Source organism: Atractosteus spatula, chromosome 7, assembly GCF_055471065.1.
Source record: "Atractosteus spatula isolate fAtrSpa1 chromosome 7, fAtrSpa1.hap1, whole genome shotgun sequence".
In the NCBI taxonomy this organism is placed as follows: domain Eukaryota; kingdom Metazoa; phylum Chordata; class Actinopteri; order Semionotiformes; family Lepisosteidae; genus Atractosteus; species Atractosteus spatula.
This window is the reverse complement of record NC_142712.1, coordinates 8,839,344-8,860,908: the sequence shown is the minus strand read 5'-3', so window position 1 is coordinate 8,860,908 and position 21,565 is coordinate 8,839,344. Positions and strand designations below refer to the sequence as shown.

Below are 21,565 nucleotides of genomic sequence, written 5' to 3'. Positions count from 1 at the left end.
TTGAATAGTAGGTGGGGGATACAAATTAAGCAAATGAGATCTTTTATGATGATTTTGGGAAGTAAACGTTGAGGCAGAATCAGCAGAAGAAACATATCTAACTTTGTTTGAGTCTGAGAAGGTAAGATGAATAGATCCATGTATGTGACTTAAAGCCTTTGAAAACTACCTGGCATGACTTCAGACACCAAAAAATGATTCTTCAGCAGGTAACCATGCCAGGAGCAGCCAAGAAATAATATGAAGAAAATGAGAAAAGAAAAGAGGGAACACAAGACCCCAACCCATCTGATTCAAATTTAGGTTAAAAACTATCCAAAACGTGGCTGAGATTTTTTTTTAGTTTTGCTAGTTCTTTTTTTCAGGGCTATAACACACACAGGAGTAATTGTAATATTTTGGGTAAGATATATACACTCACGGCTGAATGTTAAATCCATGGATGAAATAGAACCTTCTAGATCTCCCGTGTTTTTGTACTATTTAATTCTAAAAGTATATTTGACGCTTTTAACTATTAAAAGAAACAAATGTATATGTAAGAAGTGGGTGAGAATCACTTGCCAAAAGACAAAACTTGCCAAAAGAAGAAAAAAAAATCAATAAATCATTGTCTTTTACATAAGGATGTCTTTGTTTGTTTTGGTTAATTATATACTTTTTCATTACTATTTTTTTACAGTATATAGTAATGCAATGTAATTTTAAAGGGAATAGTATTATATTAGAGGAATACAGGGATATATATTTTGTCCAGCATAAAAAAATGGTTCTTTATTTTATACATTCCTAGTTTTAAAATCACATACTGAAGGATTTTACATTCAATATGCATGAATTTGGCGATTTCACTCAAGATCCAAACTACCCTTAAGAAACAAACAATAATTATAATTGCTTGCCTTTGTATAGCAGTTTTCCTCTCAAAGGATGCCCAAAGGATCCCAAAGTGCTTCATATTTGTGGGTGAGGAACCACGCCATCCATCACTGAAGTAGAGCCCCCACTTGTGGACATGTGCTGGATATTGCTTAGCAAATATGGCAGAGAAATTAGACATTTCTTAATCAATTGAATTAAGATGTAGATTTTGGGAGGCTAGATTAGCCAGCCCAAAGTAGAATTTAGCCTGGACACTAGGGTGAACATCCCCAGGGAGAACAGTGCTTGGGACCTTAAATGACCAATTTGTCAGGATTTTGGTTTAAGGTATCATCCACAGGACGCTAACTTCCACTGTACAGTGTCCCCTATCACTATACAGAGGCATTGGTCTAGAAATTCTAATCCAGACGGAAAGTGCTTCCAACAAGTACTCCAACACCACTTAGAGCAGATAAAAATGTTTTTTGTCACAGGTATTTCATCTCAGTATTTACCAGGCCCAAAGGATATTGATTTTTACTATTTCCTATCTGAAGGCATTTGCCCTCACGCTTTTACAACTTTATAACCATATCTCTTGAGTAAACACAGCACAAGAAATTAGAGACTCTTCTAGCAAAAACCAGCAAGGTGATTCCCTTCACCTTCCTACCTTAGTTTTGTGGTATAAACTATTACTAAATTATAGTATTTTATCTTAAAAAACTGTAATGCTTTTTGTAAAGATGAATGAAATGTCCAGTATTTGATACCTGTCAAGTATCACTGAAAAATATTAAAGATGGTTTAATCCATAATCTGGTTTAAAATGTATATACACACTTTTATTAATTATAAATTATTTTCCACAGAAAATCTGTAATTACTTGCACTCATACAAACATTTAACATTTTAATGTTAAAAAATTACATTTAAAACTTTAAAACACTTCCCAAAATAGATTTTCTGAAAAATATAAAAATATAAATGCCCTTCTTTTTAATTAGTATATAAAAAACAAACAACATAAAACAAAGAAATAAACTACCAGACTGAAATCTACCTTGATAATCACTCCTGCACTGTACTCTATATGATACACACTTGTAATTAATATCACACACACTATAACTGGATTACCTTTAAAAAACAACCTCTTTGTAAAGAGATCAATGAAAACTAGTGGCATTCAAAAAAGTAATGACAGAGCATTAATTTTACTTTAAAGTGTGAAAGTTTTCACTCCCATAAATAGCGTACAATACATTTTCATTTGTGTTTATTTCATGCTGATAAGGAAAAACATTTTCCCACAATACAATCATCAAAAGACCTGGCTAGAGTTTTGAAATAATAAGAGCTTTGAGCAAAGAAAGATACTTCTTTTCCTTCACAAACTCATGTGCTACGCCAGATCTTACTTTGAATGCCACGATACTACGATTGAACCGACACCTTAATTGATTTTATGTTTGGCTTTGGTCTTCTTATCTAAAGTTTCTTCGACCTCAAACTGTTTTTCATGTTTCCCATATCACCTCATGCAATGAAAGAAAACCTGTGCTTATGCTACACTTTGTGTAACACACAGCAGTACTCGTACAATTTGAGTGAAAGTGAAAATATTTTTAAGACTCCAGCATCTACTAGAAGTAAGATTTTAACATTTATTTTCTTACTAGATAATTTACAAACAAAAAGAGGTGCATAAACAAAGTAAAGTGCTTAATGCAGGTATCCATGACAGCACACTCAAAGAAGAGGTGACCACTGGAGGTAAGCTGCAGCGAGGTGAGGGGCAGGAGGTGTCAGAATCGTCTCTGCGAACGGGATCGACTGTCAGCAGAGGCACTGCGGTACCTGTGCTGAGCCCCTCCTGCACCAGCCTCAAGCAGTCGGGAATGCAGGCCCTGGAAAGCAACAAGGGAAAATGAGTTCAGGTGGGTAGCTGCGTCAGCATGCGTAGGCTGCAAAGGAACAAGTAAAGGTTTCAAAACGTTATGTTTTCTTTCTTCTTTTTTCAGCATAGAATAAACCTATTACTTGTTCCTTTGCAGGGAAAATGAGTGTTTAATATTTGGAGTAGTTCAATAAGATACTTGAAGTAGTTCAGGTGGGTAGCTGTCAGCATGCGTAGTCAGCAAAGGAACAAGTAAAAGGAATAAGCCTATTACTTGTTTCAATAGGATACTTGTTTTTGTTTTAACAGAGGCTGTCACAAGCCTAATGTCTAAGTTCCCTGTTTCTCGCACAAAGTTAAATATTAATTTACCAACACAAAACACTTTTTAACTTTACAGAAATTCATTTTTGACAAGGTCAATGTTAATGTTTACAGCAAACGGTTCATTACCACAATTTGTGCATCTAAGGCTTTTTTCTTTTAATACAATTTACCTTTGTTGATAAACTGTTTTGTGCTCTATACATGCTGGCTGAAACTGACTATGTGTCTGACTGAAACTGATTTTTTAAATTTGCTATTTAAATTGTACAGTGCTTTAATAAATAGAACACATTCCATCATACTGAAACAGAAACAAAAATCAACTGTTGTTCCTTGTGTTACATAGTTAGGAGTGAGGTCAGATCTGAACCTTCCCTTTTTTCCTGATATTGAATATACCAGTAAAATGTAAAAGGCAGTGGTAACAATAGATGTTTGTAGAAATCATCTGAAAACAACCTAATATTCTTTACATTAGACTTTTGTATCTGTCTAAGATATATATGCTATGCATTTTTTGTTATTTTGATGTAAGCCTTTGAAATATGCTACAGTTTACCAGTAACAATCTCATTTATAACATTCCATGGTTTGGATTATGAAAGCTGTATTGTACTTACTCAAGACCCAGATGACAAGAATACTCACAAAAGGAGAAGAAATCTGTAAAACACCTGTAGCAGATGGATTCCCTCCAGCAGCTTCTTGTACATCTGTAGGATATCAGGCAATGAGACAATGTTAAAATACTTCTGAATTTCATGAATGTGTGATGTGTTTTCACTTTGGAGATGTATTATTAATATTTTTGTAACTCTTGGTAGGTAACAACCTGGGAAGTTTGGGAAGACCTAGTTTGCAAATACATTAGAAATGTAATTGCTGGCATCATGCAGGCATATTCCTCTTGAGGTAGAAGTCATTACAAATATATTTTTAAATATTTCAGTTTAAATATTTTTTAACTATATATGCACCAGTCCTGAAAACATTATTTTTTAAACATTCATTTTTATATGCTTGGGCCCTATTTATCGACATTCACAGACTCCAGCTCAACTGTAAATCTCATGTGTGGATAGCATAGCACACCAGAACAAGTGCACATCGGGCTAACAACAGTTATCTAACTAAATGCTTGACAAGAAATATTTTTTGGCAATCTTGATAACAATATTCCAATAACTACAATCAAAGCAACAAGTCAAAAAGTCAAAAGAAGCTTTTACAGCTCTGATGAAGTTAGACATGTTCTTTTAAACAAACATTAGAATCTGATGATCCTGAAATAATGTGTAACTCACTGTTTTTCATGGTATATTCTTTAAGAAAGTTAAAAGGTAAAATAATAAGTTATTGTTTTAAGAAAGGACTGTTAGTGGCAATTCATAAGATTCCATGATTAAATACTGTATATTTACTGTATCATATAGATTTTACTATATAATGCCAGAATTTATACAAAATAGCTCCTCATTTAGTAGAAAAAAGTAAAAATAAGGACAGTAAGTTAAATAATGGGCAACTATGACAGAAATACAGATATAGACACCTGTAAGATAGTTTTCTAAATCAGTACCAAATGGTGGTATGCTGGTATGCATTGCAGATGTGGTCAAATATTTTTTAATAATTAATTTAAACCAACAGAAACAAAACCTGACACTTGCAGTAAATTCCTAGCATCATTTTGGGAATTGTCTGGGATAAAAACAAGAACATATCTGCCAGAATTGTGCTTTTTATTTTAAATGGCTGAGGACAATGGTTCCCTTAGCTGCAGTGGGTGAGTGAAAGCTGTCTTACACAGCAGTCTGTGATTGAGGTGCTCCAATGAATGTAACAGTTTCTGTTCTTCCAGAGAGAGAGCGCTGAGGCCAAGGTGCTGTGCTCGGTTCAGCAAGAAGGTGTGTTTCTGCGAATGCACCATTTCCATAGCTCTCAGGATCTCACTGTCGGAGGCTGAGGTTTCAGTCAGGTTCTCTGCCAGAAGGAACTGGGCCGTGCTCTCAGAAACTGTCAACACCACAGAACAAGACACTTTAGAAAACATTAAACACAAAGACGTCTGAATACACTATCCTACAGACACCCATTAAGTGCAATTAAGTGCATACTTTATAACAGGGCTTATCCACTACTTATGCCACAGACAAACAAATATTAGAAATATTCAGCACAATACAAGCTCTTAGCCACTGTACACTTATGAGAAAACATTGCTTACAATGATCTTCCAAAGACAACACGTGACATTACAAGGGCTACATATGATCCATTCTGCATTGTTATAGCTTGAAACATTAATATAATTTCACCTAAATATTATCAAATACTTTTAGTATAATGTAGCTGAGAAATGATATCATACATTAGTAGGTGGAAATGTTTTCAGTTTTTAACTTTCAATTTTAAATGGACTTTTTCTTAGTTTTTTTCTCATAATAGGATGTATTTGTACATTAAATGTTCTATTTCCAAGTATAGTTCTTTACATCAAATTCTAAGTCATGAAACAGCTTAAACACAGGTTAATACAGTTTCCCAGTTACTTTTAATACCACCTGTGAAGCCAACTCTGAAAAGTGAGATCATGTTTTCAAATAATCACTGTCTCACAAGTATGAATTTCTACAGTATAGACAGGAAAACCCAGGATATCTCCCTGAAATCTAAAGGATGGCAAGCTCCCATGGTGATTTTTAGGCTACCTCCAAATAAACAAAATTCCAAACAGATGTACTGTACATGACACATGCAGCTGGTTTTCATTGATTTTGCTCACATAAAGGAGAATGAAGAGCTCTTACACACTTTTTTTCAAGTGTACATAATGTGAAGTGCACTTTTCAAGTGCAGTGATTTTACAAACTCAGCAGTATAATTTCTTAGATTAGATTTTTAGTTACAGCTATAGTTGGCAGACAAATTATCTTATTACACTGAATATTACTTTTATTATTATAAAACATAATATGTGTCTATTCATAATTACCTTCATCTGAGGGCATTTGTGCTTGTTCAGGTTTACTTGGCAATGGACTGATCTCAACAGTGCCCTGAACAAAACAAACAATTAAAGAAGCAAGTATCCAGTTTATTAGCAACTGAGAAATCGGTGAAGTTTAGCAAATTAAACAACACAAAGTACACAGGGTTAAAAAAATTATTAAAAAAAGAAATTATTTTTTTTAGTATAGCTTCCAATCAAGGGATGTGACATATGTATGCAAAGGTTTCATTGCTACATTTGATTAAAAAAAACACTTGATTTGAATTCACAAAACGAAACTAAATATACTGTGGAACTATTAAGTAAAGATAATCCCTTCATTAAGATAAGCAAAGTGAAGAAGAATCTATTTGGTTTATATTTATCAGTTTCATGCTAGGTCATTTGAACCAGGCCCAAGGTATTCTATTGTGTGTGCCTTACAAAAAGACAGATAATATTCATCTTTTTTTCTGTGAATCATCAACTTATCCATCATTTGTTCCATGTTGTATTCCATGCAGTATTACTCATCAGTATTTAAACAAAAAATGGGAGAATAAAATGAGAAGAATCTTTCAGTTACATTATGAAAAAACAAAATGTTTGTGTATTAAAAAACACTTTTGAGATATAATTTTCTTTTTATCTTCAGTGTTGTGTCATGTTAATGCTTCTTTGTGGATTTTATTTTGCATCGCCTTTTGTGTTAAAATGTAAACAAACACAGCATTTCTTGAAATACCATAGGCAAAATTTTTTTTTTAAACAGTGCAAACAAAAGAACACAACCAACAGTCAAGGGATAGGTAATGGTAAGTTTAGCAAAGATAGCTTTAAAGTGAGAATTTCATGTAGAAAAAGAGTCTCTCCTAGAATTCAGTGCCTGACTCACAACTGTACTGTTTTTCACAGATGTGATATGAAACATGCTTCTTTGTACTTAAACCAACTTATGCAAGCTTCATTCATATAGCCTGTATTTCATTGGAAAACTACTGAGTGCACAATACTTTTCTGCTATTTGCAGGTGTAACACCATGATAACAGTACAGTATTTATGTTTGATGTTGCTCTTGATATCTAAATCTTACTAATCTGACATCATATTAAACTACTGCTGAAACTAAACCGTTTAATTTCCCTGCATAAACCTGTCTGTCATGAATAAAAAGTGTAAGTATAAAATAACCAGACACTGAAACACAAAAACATATAACATTCAATTAAAACAAGTATTCTGTTCTAAGTAGAGAATTTATCATTGAGCGGAGAAAGTCTAATTGTGCTCTGGGTGCTATCTTTTCATTCGTTTCCAGAGAAAAAGATTTGAATGGGTGTGTACCTCTGATGCAATCACAGGTTTCCTGGATACAGAGTCTGTGGCCTGTCTCCTCTGTTCCAAAAGAGCCCTGTGCTTTGCTCCATTACTGTCCAGGATCTGTTTTCTCCTTGCCACATTGAAGGCTGCTTTAAGAAGAGACAATGTTAGGATATGATGAAATGCAACTTAATTTTCATACACAGTCCAGTTCAGAATGGTTTGAGCTGACATACTGTAGAACACTAAAAGCTCAGTGAAAAGTATGCAGACTTAAAATCAGGTTATGTGAACAGCAAAGAGTATAAGAACATGCATGCTATAAGCATGGGAATCCTGTAACAATTTCTGACAGTGTTGGGCTCTCATCATAATTATCTCAGAAAAGAGCACACTGTGAAACAGGATGATTTCTGTAATATTTAATTTCCGAGTAAAAAGCTTTTTCGAAGTCAGTGTAAGCAAATGTTTTAAGAAAGCTTCACTGCTCTTTTAAAGCTTCACCTAAAATTAAGCTGTTTAAACTAAACTGTGGTCAGCTGCTCTGTGACAACAGTATATGTAACATAACAATCAATAGACATCTATGGTAATGAGAAAGACTGACCATGTGAATACTGCTTTAGTCATAGCCATAGGCCCTCCTCAGACGGGGCAAAGACAGCAAAGGAGACATTTTATTTGAAGGCCAGTGAAGTGAAGAATTCTGTCATTTTAATAATACTCAGTGACTATTTTTCTTTTTCTCAAAATATTTTTATTCTCTGAACTGTACAGCTTTTTAATTAGCTTCTTAGCTTCTTTGGCCCCAGCAGATTTGGAAATGAAAATGAACCACCAATAAAGTCCAATTGAGAAGCCTTACCATTCGAAGGTGAAGCAAAAAATCCACCCATTCTAGTGAGTGATTTGACACCACCGATCAAACTACCACCGTCTATGGTAACATGGGACAAATTGGCACGAGCTTGAGGCACAACGGACAACAGACCATTGTGAGTAGAAATGTTTCGGGAGTCACCTAGGTCAATAAAAAATGAAGAAAAATATTTTAGGAATTTAATCTGTTTTGGATTTAATTCAGTTGCCAGATTTTTGTCAAACATGTATGAAACAAAGTCGTTTTCCCCAAATACCAATCCCCAGATACAAAAATATGTAGGTATCCCAAAGGAAATACATACTTCTTAGTAAAAAGGGTCAGTTTCTCCAAAATAATAACCCCTTTATAATGCAGCAGGTTAGAATTTAACAGTGATTGGAACACAGAAGCAATGAAAGCAATGGCTATAGATAAAGCCTCAGAAACTTTTTAAAAAATTAAAACAGTCTCAGTGAATACCCAAACTATAGTAGCAAAAATGGAACTGCCAAATGCAACACTTATTTACCAAGTCGAAGTAATTTTGTTTTAGTTAAGCGAAATATTACATCTGGTACAGCTTATGCTATTTTCGGGTCACTAGGTTCTTCAATGACGAATCGTCTTTTCTAGCAACAGTAATTAACTTTAAAAAACATAATTCCTTGATCTTTTTTTTTGCATTTTAGTTTTATGTTTTTTATAATCTTATTATGGTAAAAAAAGTTAATAATTAAGAGTATTAATGAAACGAAAAAGGGTAATTCTGCAGGATCTTGGGTTCTACAGACTTTGTACGTGAGTACTTTACTTACTTTAACATTTTATTCAGATTATTCGCTTACGTTATAAATTCAGAATCTTCTTTTAGTTCACCCACGTGATTTGGACTACCTAATTGTTTTTAGCACCTCAGCTCAGAGTTGGCACAGATGGCACAGATCGGACAATGAAGGAGTGTAAACTGCTTTGAACTACCTAGCTCAAACATGTCACAGGAACAACTGCCCTGTATTGGAGGGTCAGTGCCAACCAGGAGGAGAGGCAGACCTTTCAGTGACAGCACTGCATGCTTGCAATCCTACTCTACCTTCAGTGTGCTCAGCCAATTGTGCACCATAGCTTGGAGAATCCATGTCAATGCTGGCTAGTGAGTTGACCTCGGCTTGGATCTGACCGTGGATCTGACCAATCCATAACAGTTGAGCCACTCCTCCACAGGAGGCCAACATGGATTATTTTAACTCTAATACATCAATGGAAAATAGGGACAAAAATAATGGAAAAACAGACATACAATACATCCTACTAAAACAACCTTCAGGTTATAATGCATGACATAATCTTCACTTAAAATTAAGTACCAAACAGACAAATTAATTAACTTGAGGTTGAAGGTAAATCTGTATATATATTACCATCCTTGGTCGCCAATGCACTGCGAACACCCTGCCACAGTTGCAAGATCTCCTCGTCAGTGGGGGTATGGTCCAGACGCAGACCATTCTGTCCATAGATGGGACCTCGTCTAGTGGTCAAGGCCTCTTGTCGGTCTCCACCCAGGATACTGTTGACAGTATAAGTGGCCTTTGTGACAGTCTCGCAGGAGGATAAGGTGTAGGAGGGTGGGAATGGTGTGAACGTGACACTAGCTGTGCTGAAGGAACTGCCCTGAGGCAGAGCACAGCCATCTGGAATGTCTTTGTATGAAGCCTGTTCCACTGGCATGCTTCCCTTGCTGAAAGTTTGAGTGTCGTTATAAAGATTCCTTGTTGGACGCCCAACTGTCTCCTCATTGCTGCTCGCACTCTGAACTTGCCTGCCTTGAGGAAATATGGGTCTGGGAGGAGGGCTGGGTTTAATCATTTTCCCCTGGGATTTCAAAACATGATTAGCTTCACTTGCAGACTGTGGTCTGATTATGGTACCCCTTCTAGTCTTACTGGGAGCAGTGCCCAATCGAGCTTTAGCAGATCGCACTCTCCTAGGGACCCTTGGCCTTCCTTTGCGTTGACAGGCATTTGCCAATTGTGACTTCATACCTTGTTCCTGCAGCTTACTGTCCTGGTGCTCGGAGTCTGCCCAAGCTTGTTTCGTGAAGTGATAGCCAGTAGAAACCAAGGGGGTTGTGACCTGTGTAGTCTGGGCTGTCTTGGAAGCCCCTGGGGCACTTGGCATAGCAGAAACCTGGAACTGGCTCTCTTGACGTTCTGTTGAAATATCTTTTATATTATTTTTAACTGTTGATTGATGAAATAATTTGCTCCTTGCTTGGTTTTGCTTGTTTACCTCATCAGACTCATTCAAGCCAATCTCATCAAACCACCGCAGCTTTTTTTTAGTCTTACTGTTATCTAGATCTCTGTCTTTCAGCTTGGTCAATTCCACACTATCCCTGATAGACTTTGCCACCTGTTTTGTAAAATGGACACTGCTGGAAGAAAGCGCAGAGCTGGCATGACCTGATGCATATTTTGATTCTTTTTTTAATATCCCTTTAACAACGTTAATGCCCTTTGTTCCACCAACAGAAGTAGATGGCGGGTCTGATAGTTTTGCGTCTGAAAGTGTTTGTCTCTCTTCCCCAGGAGTTAAGGGAGTTTTGGAAATACTACTTTTAGTCCTGTGAGAGTCTGTTACGTGATTCGACGATTCTACATCAATGGATTTTTCACTTTCACACTTTTCGCTTTTATCATTGTAATTCTTGGAATAAATTGGGTCGATTTGATTAGTCCTTGCACAATGGCTGCATTTAGGATTTTCAGTCAGGCTCACATCAAGGCAATCTGGTTCTGTACAGCTCTTGTTTAGAATTTTCAGTAAAGTACCAGGAGATGCAGACTTATTGCTCAAATGTTCTTCGCCACTAATCTGGTTAGTAGGTAAAACAATCTGAGTTGCCAATGGCTGATTTGAATACCTATCTGCTGGATTTTTCACTTGTTGCCTAGATTCATCCTCTTGAGTGGAAAACTGTATTTCCTTGGGTGTAGGATCAGGAGTGCTCCATGCTTTAGATGGTATAACTTTAGGACAATTGTCACTAAAATCATCATGAGTTTTATCATGGCTAGTCTCATTAGATGAAGTATCCACATTTTTATTCTCAGTTAATGTATTCTGGCTACTCAATGTGGATGCATTTATATTAGCTTCTTTTTCACCCTCAAAATATGCCTCATTTGTGCGCTGCACTGTTATTGCTTGCTGTGTGTTGTTCAGATACTTAGTGCTCAATTCCTCAGTTCTTTTTGACATTACATGTGTCTGAGAATTTGTATACATCATACTGTCTTGGTTCCACGGATCATGGCTAATCTTCTCAGCTTTAAGGAAGTTTGTTTTAGCAGCAGGACATGTGCCATTTAAGTGCTTCCTCGGCAACTGAGGTTGAGTGCAGTTCCTGGGTACAAACTCATGTGCTGAAGAATAGGTAACATTTTTTTTGCCAGCTCTAGGGGTTTGATCGGACTGTTCATTCTCTAAACTGTCCAGGCTTGACAAGCTTTCTGAACGATCCAGCTGTCTAACTTCTTCTTCAAAATCCTAAAATGAAACATAGTTTTATACACTTACAAAGAACACAATTTGGCCAAAACATTTCAGCTCAATGTTCATTTTAATTCTTACTAACAACTTCATGCTCCTTAAAAAAAGCGAGTCGCAAAAAGCTGATGTAGGTTGCTTATTTCACGTTTTCTTTTGAGGAGCACTCTTGCCAAAACATAACCACAAAAATCACAAATGGTTCTTCATTTTGAAACATGCAGGATGTTTGACAAAAGAAGAAAAATAGATTATATACAACAAAGTAACTGTTTTTTCATTGGCAAGACTTACTAAACTTAAATAACTATTTTTCCAATTTAAAGAAGAAAAAGTTAAAATACACAGAAAATACAAAGTAAAAGTAGTAAACAGGATAACTATGTTATGATGTACGAACGGATATTTCACTCATAAAGTGATCTATTTCCTTTGTGTTTATCGCCGCTAAAACATTTTAGCCAGCTAAAGTCATTTTAGCAGGCTTTATACAGGAGATTAATTTAGCTGTACTGTAACAGCTGAGAAAACATAATGACCCATTTAAAATAGGAACCCAGTAAAATAAAGAGTATCTCTTAAAAAAATCTACAAGGACAAACTGTGCTTCTCTGAGGCATTACAATAGCTAAGCTCCAGCAGCAGGTAGCACAGTTAATCTTAGTTAGAATCAGCTTTAAAACTGATCTCTGGCATCTTAAAATCTTAAGAAGATACACCTTTAAGTTGAATGTTATAGGATTATCCACATCAAATATTTATTTGCCTCTAAAGGGATTTACAACCGATCTTCTGTGATATTTTCAAAAGGGATATATTCAATAAAAAAAATTCCAGAAGATACAGGTTGCACTTATTTTGTGACAAATGTGCATTACACTTCACCATATTTTTCTAATAAATTATATTTTTAAAATGTTTCAAATTGGGTAGCAAGGGAAAATGATTATGCATGGAGCTTTTCTCACAGACACATTTTTCCTGCACAACTTTAAGCTTTTTGGAAGTTATTCGCAGAACAATGTAATTTTTTATCGATTGTCACCTGGGAAAAATAGACTTTCAATGTGTTCAATAATTGCCACAGTGCTTGTCCATAGACACTGATCATATTTTAGACAAATCTAAAAATACAGATATGTAAACCAGTCTTACAGTTACAGAGGAAAATAAAATACAATTTTGATTTTAATTGCATATTTATCTTCATTCTCTTTTGAAAAATCTTTTGGAAAGCACAGGTTTTTGAACCATCATGCCCATGGGATATGTATTTTATTCTTAACGTTTTGATGATGTTTATCATTCGGAATTGCATAACAAAGAAAACACTAATGTTTTAGCTTGTGCAGCTTATACAGTACTCCTGCAAAGCCAAAAAGACCAATCAAACTTGCAATGGTTACTTTTTAGCACTTGGAGCTCACCGCTACTTTAAGGCTCTTGGTGACTGGAATTTATGGTCCTTTACTTTTCTGAGTAAGTACAGTACTTCAGAGTGTTTTAGTGTAGTAAAACAAAATGTATTTATTTCTGGATGGACTTACTCCTTTGACATGCTCTTTATCTAATCCGGTTTTTCTATTACCTTGCTTTTAAAAAGGAAGACATATTTCAGTGAGATTATAATTGTGTGCTTGAGTATTTAAAGGGGATTAAGTGCTGGACCATGACGGGTATAGGCGACAAAGTAGAACTGTACTCCATTATACAAAATCCAAGTTCTCGGAACATACTGGTTACACTGGAATAATCACTCAGAGGCATCTGTCTCCCAAATCAAAAGATAAACTCCCCAAAGCATTTCATGACTGGCGTCTCATGTGAAAGGGACCTGTGTTTGCAGTACTAATCCTTCAGCAGGTCCTGGCAGGTGGAGCTATGGGCTAAAATTACAGACTGACTTTTTCTGAAATGAAATTCTTTCCTAACAAGCTTTTAACTCTATACACAAAGTAAAGAAAAAGAGACTGACTTTGCTTAGTTAAAGGTACTAGCTTAGTCTGTGTAATTGAGAGTGTGCTATTACCAGATGTTTTTTGTGAAATAGGAGCAATATGCATCCAGAAAACTACAAACAATGGCTATTGTGATTAAAGCATATTAAAGGGCTCCGGAAGGTAAGACTTTTTGTAAAGAAATGTATCTATATTTATCTATATTGGCACCTGCACTTATTCGTTTCATTACCTGATAGTGCAAGGTAATATTGTTTAGAATTTTAGACACATTTTCTTAATATAAGGAAAAGAACAAATACAGAATCAAATTCTGGATCTCAGGCCTTTTGTCAGAGACAACGGCTTAAATAAGTATCAATGTCAAACTGATCTGGTTTACAATCAGTGCCCCTCAGTATTGAACTGCTTTAACTACTAGAATGCGCTGTTTTAACGTTCCCAAGGACATGTAATAAAGAGCTGACATTAACCGAGTAAGCATAGTTTCAACACTCATTTCCCATTTTCTTCATCCACAGTGTCCAAAAAGATCAGCACTTTTCATTTCCATTACTCTGCATTCAATACAGCAACCTATAAGGTTGTTTCTTTGAGAAGAAACCTGTTAAATAAGGTTTACTTGCACCTTTGATGTTTCTAGTGGTGGAAGTAAAAGCATAACACACAAAAATGTATTTCTACAAGTTCTGCTTAGCACCTCCTTCAGTTCAAATTCAAAAGTGAACGAAATGGGGCCCAGCCAGGGGGAGAAGTGGTGTTTAGTTTGTTTTCTTTACGAATGACAGTAAGCTGGCACCCTTCACTGAGTAAGACATAAATGTATCCTTAAGAAAATACAGCACTGGCTCAAAGAAACATGTCAACTTCGGGCAACAGAGATTTTAGAAATGTTTACTACAGAAAATAAGCCACGTTAGCTAGTGTGTAATGTACATAATCTGCTATTTATTTAAGTGACATTAAATTAAAGGCTAAAGGTCAGTTTAAATAAACATCAGAGTAAAAAATACAAAAAGATACACAGGATCCCACATCTTGTGATTGTGATAATTCATGCCGTACACACCCACACAAACTTTCCACAGTCTGAAGTTATTATTTGATGTAAAGAGTAGTTAGAAACCTTGGTGGTAACACCATTTTTAAAATTAAGCGGCTCTCCACTCAAACTCGGGTATTTCATTACTGACACAGGGGATAGTGTGTGCCAGGAAGACCAGGATATGTTTGTGTGAGAAGTCCTACCTGCAGGCTATTCATCTTTCTCTCCTCCAGAAGGCGCTGTGTCTCCAGAAGTTCATTCTGAAAGAGCATCTGGCTGCTCTTGAGATTAGTGCCGCTCTTCTCCTGCATTAGTTTGGCATAGGCTACTGCGGCAGACAACTGCTTCTGGTAATGAGAGGCAGTGGAACTTGCTGAAGAACCTGGAGAGGATGTGTAGGTCCTGTAGAAACAGTGTTATATTAGGAGATCTGCTTTTGCACATCTGTCGTGTTATAGTTAAACAATATTATCACTAAAATGTGACTCAAGGATATCACTAAAATTTCTGCAGTTTTGGAAATGGTAAAGCACTGTTTGATTTTGATCATCTAAAATAAAATCATCCTGTCTTAAATAGCTTCATCTGCCTTGAAAGAATAAGGTATAACAAATTACTCCTCATGAAACAAATGAAAGTGGCTATTCAAATTCATCTGATGTGGGTGGTAAAACTTCACAAGAGCAAAGCTTTTGCTTCCTTAATTCTTTAGGAAGAAAAATTCAATAAAAGACTCAAAATTGTGAAAACCTCTAAATTCAACAGTGCCATCTGTTGGCTCCTGTTTGTCTTTTAAAAGAATAATTTACAATCCATCTTGTGGACACTTACTATAACTGCAATTCCCAATTTACTGAGGTGAATATATTATGATTATCATGATTTACTATCATTTTACCGTATCATAATTACAATACTTAGGCTTCAATTCCAAAAAATCACAGTCTTACAAATTTGGAATGTATTCAAATAACTAATATACTTGGAAAAATAAACAGCGCACGTCCAAATTCTCTTAAGTGCTTGTGTACAATTAGCTATCCAAAAACTAAACTGTGGCAGCTTTTTATACCTGTTGCTGATAGGGCTTCTGGAGTAGAGTGAAGAATTGAGGGCTGAAGAACTGAAAGAGGGTTGAATTTGATTCAAAGCTTCTTCTAATCGTGGGGTTGGATTTCTGTAAACTAAAAAAAGAAAAAAAAACTTAAAAAATTTCACGTGCAAAGTAAAGTATTTTATTTTCTTACATTTATTAAATGTTCAAGAAGCATTTCACATAAGAATATCCCTCGTTGGACTGCAATCTTCCAGAACTGGATTTGTTCCTCTCCTGAGTTTTACAAGTGCATTTAGACTTGCAGGAAAAATACCTCCAGAGATTTGAACACGTTTAAAACAATGTTTTTTTTTTCATAATAGCGTAAGATCCTGGAGAGCTTGACAGCAATTCTCTTGTCAGCTAAGGATGAAAAGCATTCTCAGTTGGGCACTAACAGTTGGTAAAAAGACAAATTGACGGCAAAATGCTCCAGTGTGACAAGAACGCCACAGTGGCACAAATCAGAGAACCACTTAATACTGAAGAAGTGACAATGGTTTCAATACTAGCAATATGGCACTAGCTAAAATCGTATTCTGTGCTGTGGCAACACTAACACTCTATTCTGATAACATCAGAAATGAGCAAGTGTTGTATTCAGTATGGCTAGCTCCAAACAGCGTGGACATTTAGGTAATTTAACTGCAGATCAGGTCTATGTTTTCCCACCTTGTCTATTTCTTTGTGAGGGGGGAAGATGAGCTCTCTGAAACCTCTCTGTTGCCTCCTGCACTTTCTGTTTGCGCTGCTGGAGTATGTCCTCCCTCAGTTTCTGCTCCCTGATGTCCTCTTCTCTGCGTTTCTCCTCCAGAGCTCTGCAGAAAAATGTAAAACCCTGACCTGCAGTATCAGTAGGTATATACTGTCATCAAGGTACATTTAACAAGCAGGACAAGAAGCAATTAGTGAAACCAAGAAGAAACTGAACTACTTACAATGAGACTATATGAAATAATTATGTTAATTAAATTAAAACAATCATGCAAATTCAATAAATTAACATCTTGAGGTACAGAATGCTAAGTTTGCTTAATAAAGATCTTCAAAACTAATCTTAAACTTCAGTACAGTCTACCTTTCTCATAAAAGTTTCTCATACTAATAATGTATCGATCCCAACTGCCTTATTGAAAACAGCAATACAAATAAATTGGTAATACATAATTGGATATAAAATAAATAACATAATACTATTTGAAAGGCCGTCACTGTGTTGACTATCAGTTTTAACATTTCAACTATATATTCTGTACAGTACCATTAAGATATTACAGAATAATCTGGGGTAGAGATTTGTAACAAAAATTATAAATTGAGATGGAAATGTATTTCCATCACTGTATTGTAATGAAATATTATGACTATTGCTTCTTTCAACACAATATTGAGATTAAAAAATAAAAGACCATATTTGTTTTGGTGACAAATGCAACTCAGCAGACAAACTCCAGCTGTTAAGTGTCTATGACACCAGAGATCCTACTGTATATTAATACAGGATCTTTGCAATATACTGTATTATGGCTGATGTAAATAATAGTTTTTTTCTAATTACAAATAAACTTAAATTTCCAACCTGACAGCATTCTAACAAAGACAAAGAGGTTAAACCGATGTCCAAGTTCAGTATAGAATTTACTAATATGAAAGTAAATACTAAACCGCAACTACGACAAAGATAGAAATTTGAATCTGTTCTTAGAAGCTGCACAAAAATACTTCTTACATGTCTTCTGAAAGTAATCGGTTTGTAGTATTTAGTCTACTATCATCACATACAGAACATTTTTTTTTCTACTGAACCTTTTATTTTAATCTCTTTCCAAGAGCTGCAAAGATGCTGAGATTTAGTAGGTTATTAATTGTCTGAGATTTGTGCTTTACCTTGGGATGAACTCATTTTAAGCAGAACACTTCAGTCTAGCCAATCTAATCTTGGCTCTTATAAATTGCATTACCGTTACCAATTAAGAAATCTAATTTCAGCAGACGAAATCCTGCTGGCACGTGAAGTATTGGATAACAGGATCTCTCCTTTCTCCTTCAAACCATTTTCACTGACTGCTACAACTGTTCTGCATAGGAAAACTACACCATCAGCTGGACTGGTGGCAGTGTACAGCCTCATAATTTAACATGATGGGATTCGTGCCAAAACATACTTTTTTTAAAAATGTTTATGTCATATTAATGCTTATCTTTAGTGCTATAATAAAAAACTAACAATTCCAGTGCTTTCTGCAAACACATTAAATGTGATTGTCAATTTCTGTTCAAGTTGCCTCTTTTCTGTTAACAGATGTTTTTTAGTACAACTTTACAAAACGTTTTCTACATGCTGTATGCTAAAAACCAATGAAAACAGTCATGTGATTTTGGAAAAATGCCACATGCTCAGTATTTAATACCTGAATTGTATTAATTGCCAAAATAAACTGATTAAGAATTAGTATAAATAGCCATTCAGAAAGTAATTAACAAAAATGCTTTAATTAATGCAAAGAAGGTGAAAGATACAACCGTGTCTTGTTTGAATAATGAGGACTGCTGGCTGATGTTGGCATCACTGTCCATGAAAGGACTTGTTAATGTGTACAGTAGCCAGCTTTTTCTCCTGATTTGAGTCCCATAGAACACTTGTGGGACTTATTCACCCACACCATCAATAGGAAACAAACACAACTGGCCAACCTTCACCATCTGGCTGCATGTGGTGCAACATCCCAAGTACAGTCTATTGACAACTATCAGGTCAACACTGCCAAGATTGTCTGAATGCTTAGGGAGGTCAAATACAATACTAATTTTGTAATGTGTTCATTTTGACAGTATGTTTAATACTGAAATGGTATCATGATTGATCAGCTCTCTGTGTAGTGCACAGTTTTTGAGTTCTTGTTATGATATATATTTTATTTAATCCAGTAGATCATAGTGATGCATTTCTTTTCTGTATGAGTATAAATTATATATTTTTGTGGATACTGCAACTGAATTTAACCTCTTAAAATACAAGAAAAAACAACATACAGTACCAAACATACCTCCTACGTCGATTGGTTTCCAAGGAGAATTTTCGAGCACGAGCTCTGCATGCCTTCTGTTCCTCAACCAGAACCTGACGGTCATCTTTCAACGACCGTTCTAGCTCTGTTTTTATATTTCTAACATCAGACAAAGTTAAGGAGCTTCAGGACATGCCGGTAAAAAGGAGATTTTGCCTTCACCAGTTGTGCAGTAGTCCAGGAGCAAATGCACATTAAAATATAGAAGGGTCCTGCATAAAAGTTAAAAATAAAAACCCACAAAGAGCCAGACTTTAATGAGCTGAAAAGGGAAGCTTTTGTGTTAATGGTACACTGCCAGTGGTCCATCTTTATTTACCGTAAGGAAAACAATTGTCTGCAACACCTAGTTTCTTAAACATTTGTTGGATTACTGCAATTTCAAAAAGTATCCAATCTGAATTGAGTACTAGGGGGGAAATAAGGAAAAACTGAGTTTTCAAAGGTCATTACATTAAATTAATTATGAAAAAACTGAAGATAAGAATCCATCCATGCTATCATGTGACTGAAAACCATTCGCAAAGTTGGAGAAAGGCTTTTCTTCTTGCTTGTTTGTTGTGTTATGATTGCCAAGTACAGCGGTCACACAAATTATGCCACTCCCTTTTTTACAGTGCAGTACAGTGGTCGGCTATAATGGCAAAGGAGGTAACTGAACAGACAAATGTAAGACACTATGAAAAGCAACAATACTGTATACAGGTAGGTATATATATATAAACAATTTTTCCTTGTTTTGTAACTTAATTGTAGTTGCTATACCTCTTACCTCTAAATGATCTCTGTCAGCCAAAGGCCAAACTACTCAGATCAGATTGCAAAGCGATGTCACTTTGACAGATACACATAGACTCATACACACACGCATATATACACTGGCATCAATAGCAGGTGAAGATACTCATAAGGAAAAATACAGGTAAATTAGCTAGCTAGTCCAAAATGAGGAACAAAGGGTAATAAGTGAATATTCTGTGATGACTGTCTATAACATTTGAAGCACACTGTCTGAAAATATTTGGTCTTTAAATGAATGACTATACCTACACCAATAGTAATTGAAGGTGGTTTATTATAATAATAATAATAATAATAATAATAATAATAATAATAATAATAATAATGTCATAAAAAACATTTCTAGAACTAGGATCTTGAGGTAGCTTCTAGCAAAAGAAATAGCCTTATAACTAAACAGACATCGATTTAAGGATACGAATAGGAGCTGGCCCTCTGGACGTGCATCCTGAATCCCAGGATGGGACGACGTTGAAGAGTTCCCCAAACTGGTCACAATCTTCATTCAACCAAGTTCAGCGATCGTACACGTATTTTAAGAAACGGATTATCCCAGCCTGTATTCCGAACTGCGCTAGCCGGCTGTCCTCCGCTTCACGCCAAAATAAACCCACAGTTTTTGTGTGAACGAAAACGTTGAAACTGCGGCGCGATGTGCCATTGTAGTCAAGTGCTCGTTATGATCTTCTGTTGCTTCTCATTTCTTTCTTATTTCCGAATTCAGCATTGACAATTTGGCTGGGTTTTCCAGCTAAGTAAAAGTTTTGCTCTGCTGAACCTGTAGATTAATTAGCCCCGCCATGTTGACAACCAGAGACGCCGCTTCCTTGACAACGGAAACTAGGCGCAGGTTGAGAGTAGGGCCGATAAAAGGAGGAAACGACGGACGGCTGGAGAAATCCGGCAGATTCGCAATTATAATTCTTATAATAATTATTTATTCATATAAATAATTATTTTTGTTTACCTATACTACTACTACTTTATTATAACTGCTATAACCATGGACACAATTTGTCGATTTTACACACTTGATGATGATCAGTATACTCGTGTGTTTAAGGGTTAGGGTACAAAAAAACTAATGCGTAGACTTGCTTGATCAAATAATTTAACAGACATTTTAATTTGGAGCTCCTCTGAAAGAATAACAATTTATGTTTTGCATTTCAATGTGTGCTACTGTTCTGAATTTCTGATGTCAGCTAATATTTCATGTCTTTTCAATAATTATTATCTTTTTCTGATTTCGAAATCATTCTAAAATCCCTTCCGAGGCACAATATTATGCCTTTTGTTTCACTAAGCCTGTTTGCCTCTACTCAATGAAACCTGTTATTTACTGTTGGGTGTGTGGTCTTCCAATAGGCTAACACTTCAGATTTGTAGATACTGTATGAAAACATAAGTCAATAAACATACTAGTCCAGTAAACATATTTCTGTATGTTACATATTGTATGTAATTCTTTGCAGATGCAGAGTACATAAAATCTCACTTTGCAATGTGCTCCCTCAGGTTTTGTCTATAAAACCTGAAGGGCAAGGAATTTATGTGGAGCTCCAAGTGTGAACAGATGAACCATACTGCAAAATACAGACACAGAATAACATTCCATAAGCATCTTGTACATACCATTAGTTGTAGGCAATCTTATTTCAATACTGTGGAATTTATATACACTGTATTTTTTACTCTATTTTTAGGAAAATAACAGCAAACTTGTGCTGCTTTCTAAAGAAGCTGTTAAAGGGTTAAAGTTGCATTTTGCAGAAATGTTA

General features: G+C 35.6%; 1 protein-coding gene across 1 annotated transcript; it reads right to left on the bottom strand.

Moving 5' to 3' along the window:
• Nucleotides 1-2,673: 2,673 nt before the first annotated feature.
• Nucleotides 2,674-20,231, bottom strand: cep126 (centrosomal protein 126). The gene is made up of 12 exons (XM_088922307.1): nucleotides 20,203-20,231; nucleotides 18,963-19,082; nucleotides 16,588-16,733; nucleotides 15,892-16,003; nucleotides 15,023-15,221; nucleotides 9,686-11,816; nucleotides 8,271-8,426; nucleotides 7,430-7,554; nucleotides 6,088-6,151; nucleotides 4,899-5,108; nucleotides 3,741-3,805; nucleotides 2,674-2,775 (listed from the first exon to the last, which is right to left on the bottom strand). Exons 1-12 carry the CDS (start codon nucleotides 20,229-20,231, stop codon nucleotides 2,674-2,676), a joined length of 3,459 nt encoding a protein of 1,152 aa, XP_088778433.1.
• Between the last annotated feature and the right edge of the window lie 1,334 nt (nucleotides 20,232-21,565).

Bases quoted from the DNA above. Each gene is read 5' to 3' on its own strand.
- cep126 (XM_088922307.1), bottom strand. From the start codon at position 20,231: ATGCACGTCCAGAGGGCCAGCTCCTATTC. The intron at 16,734-18,962 runs GTATGTTTGGTA...ATTTTTCTGCAG, and splicing joins GAAACCAATCGACGTAGGAG to AGCTCTGGAGGAGAAACGCA. The intron at 11,817-15,022 runs GTAGGACTTCTC...GTTTCATTTTAG, and splicing joins GAAAGATGAATAGCCTGCAG to GATTTTGAAGAAGAAGTTAG.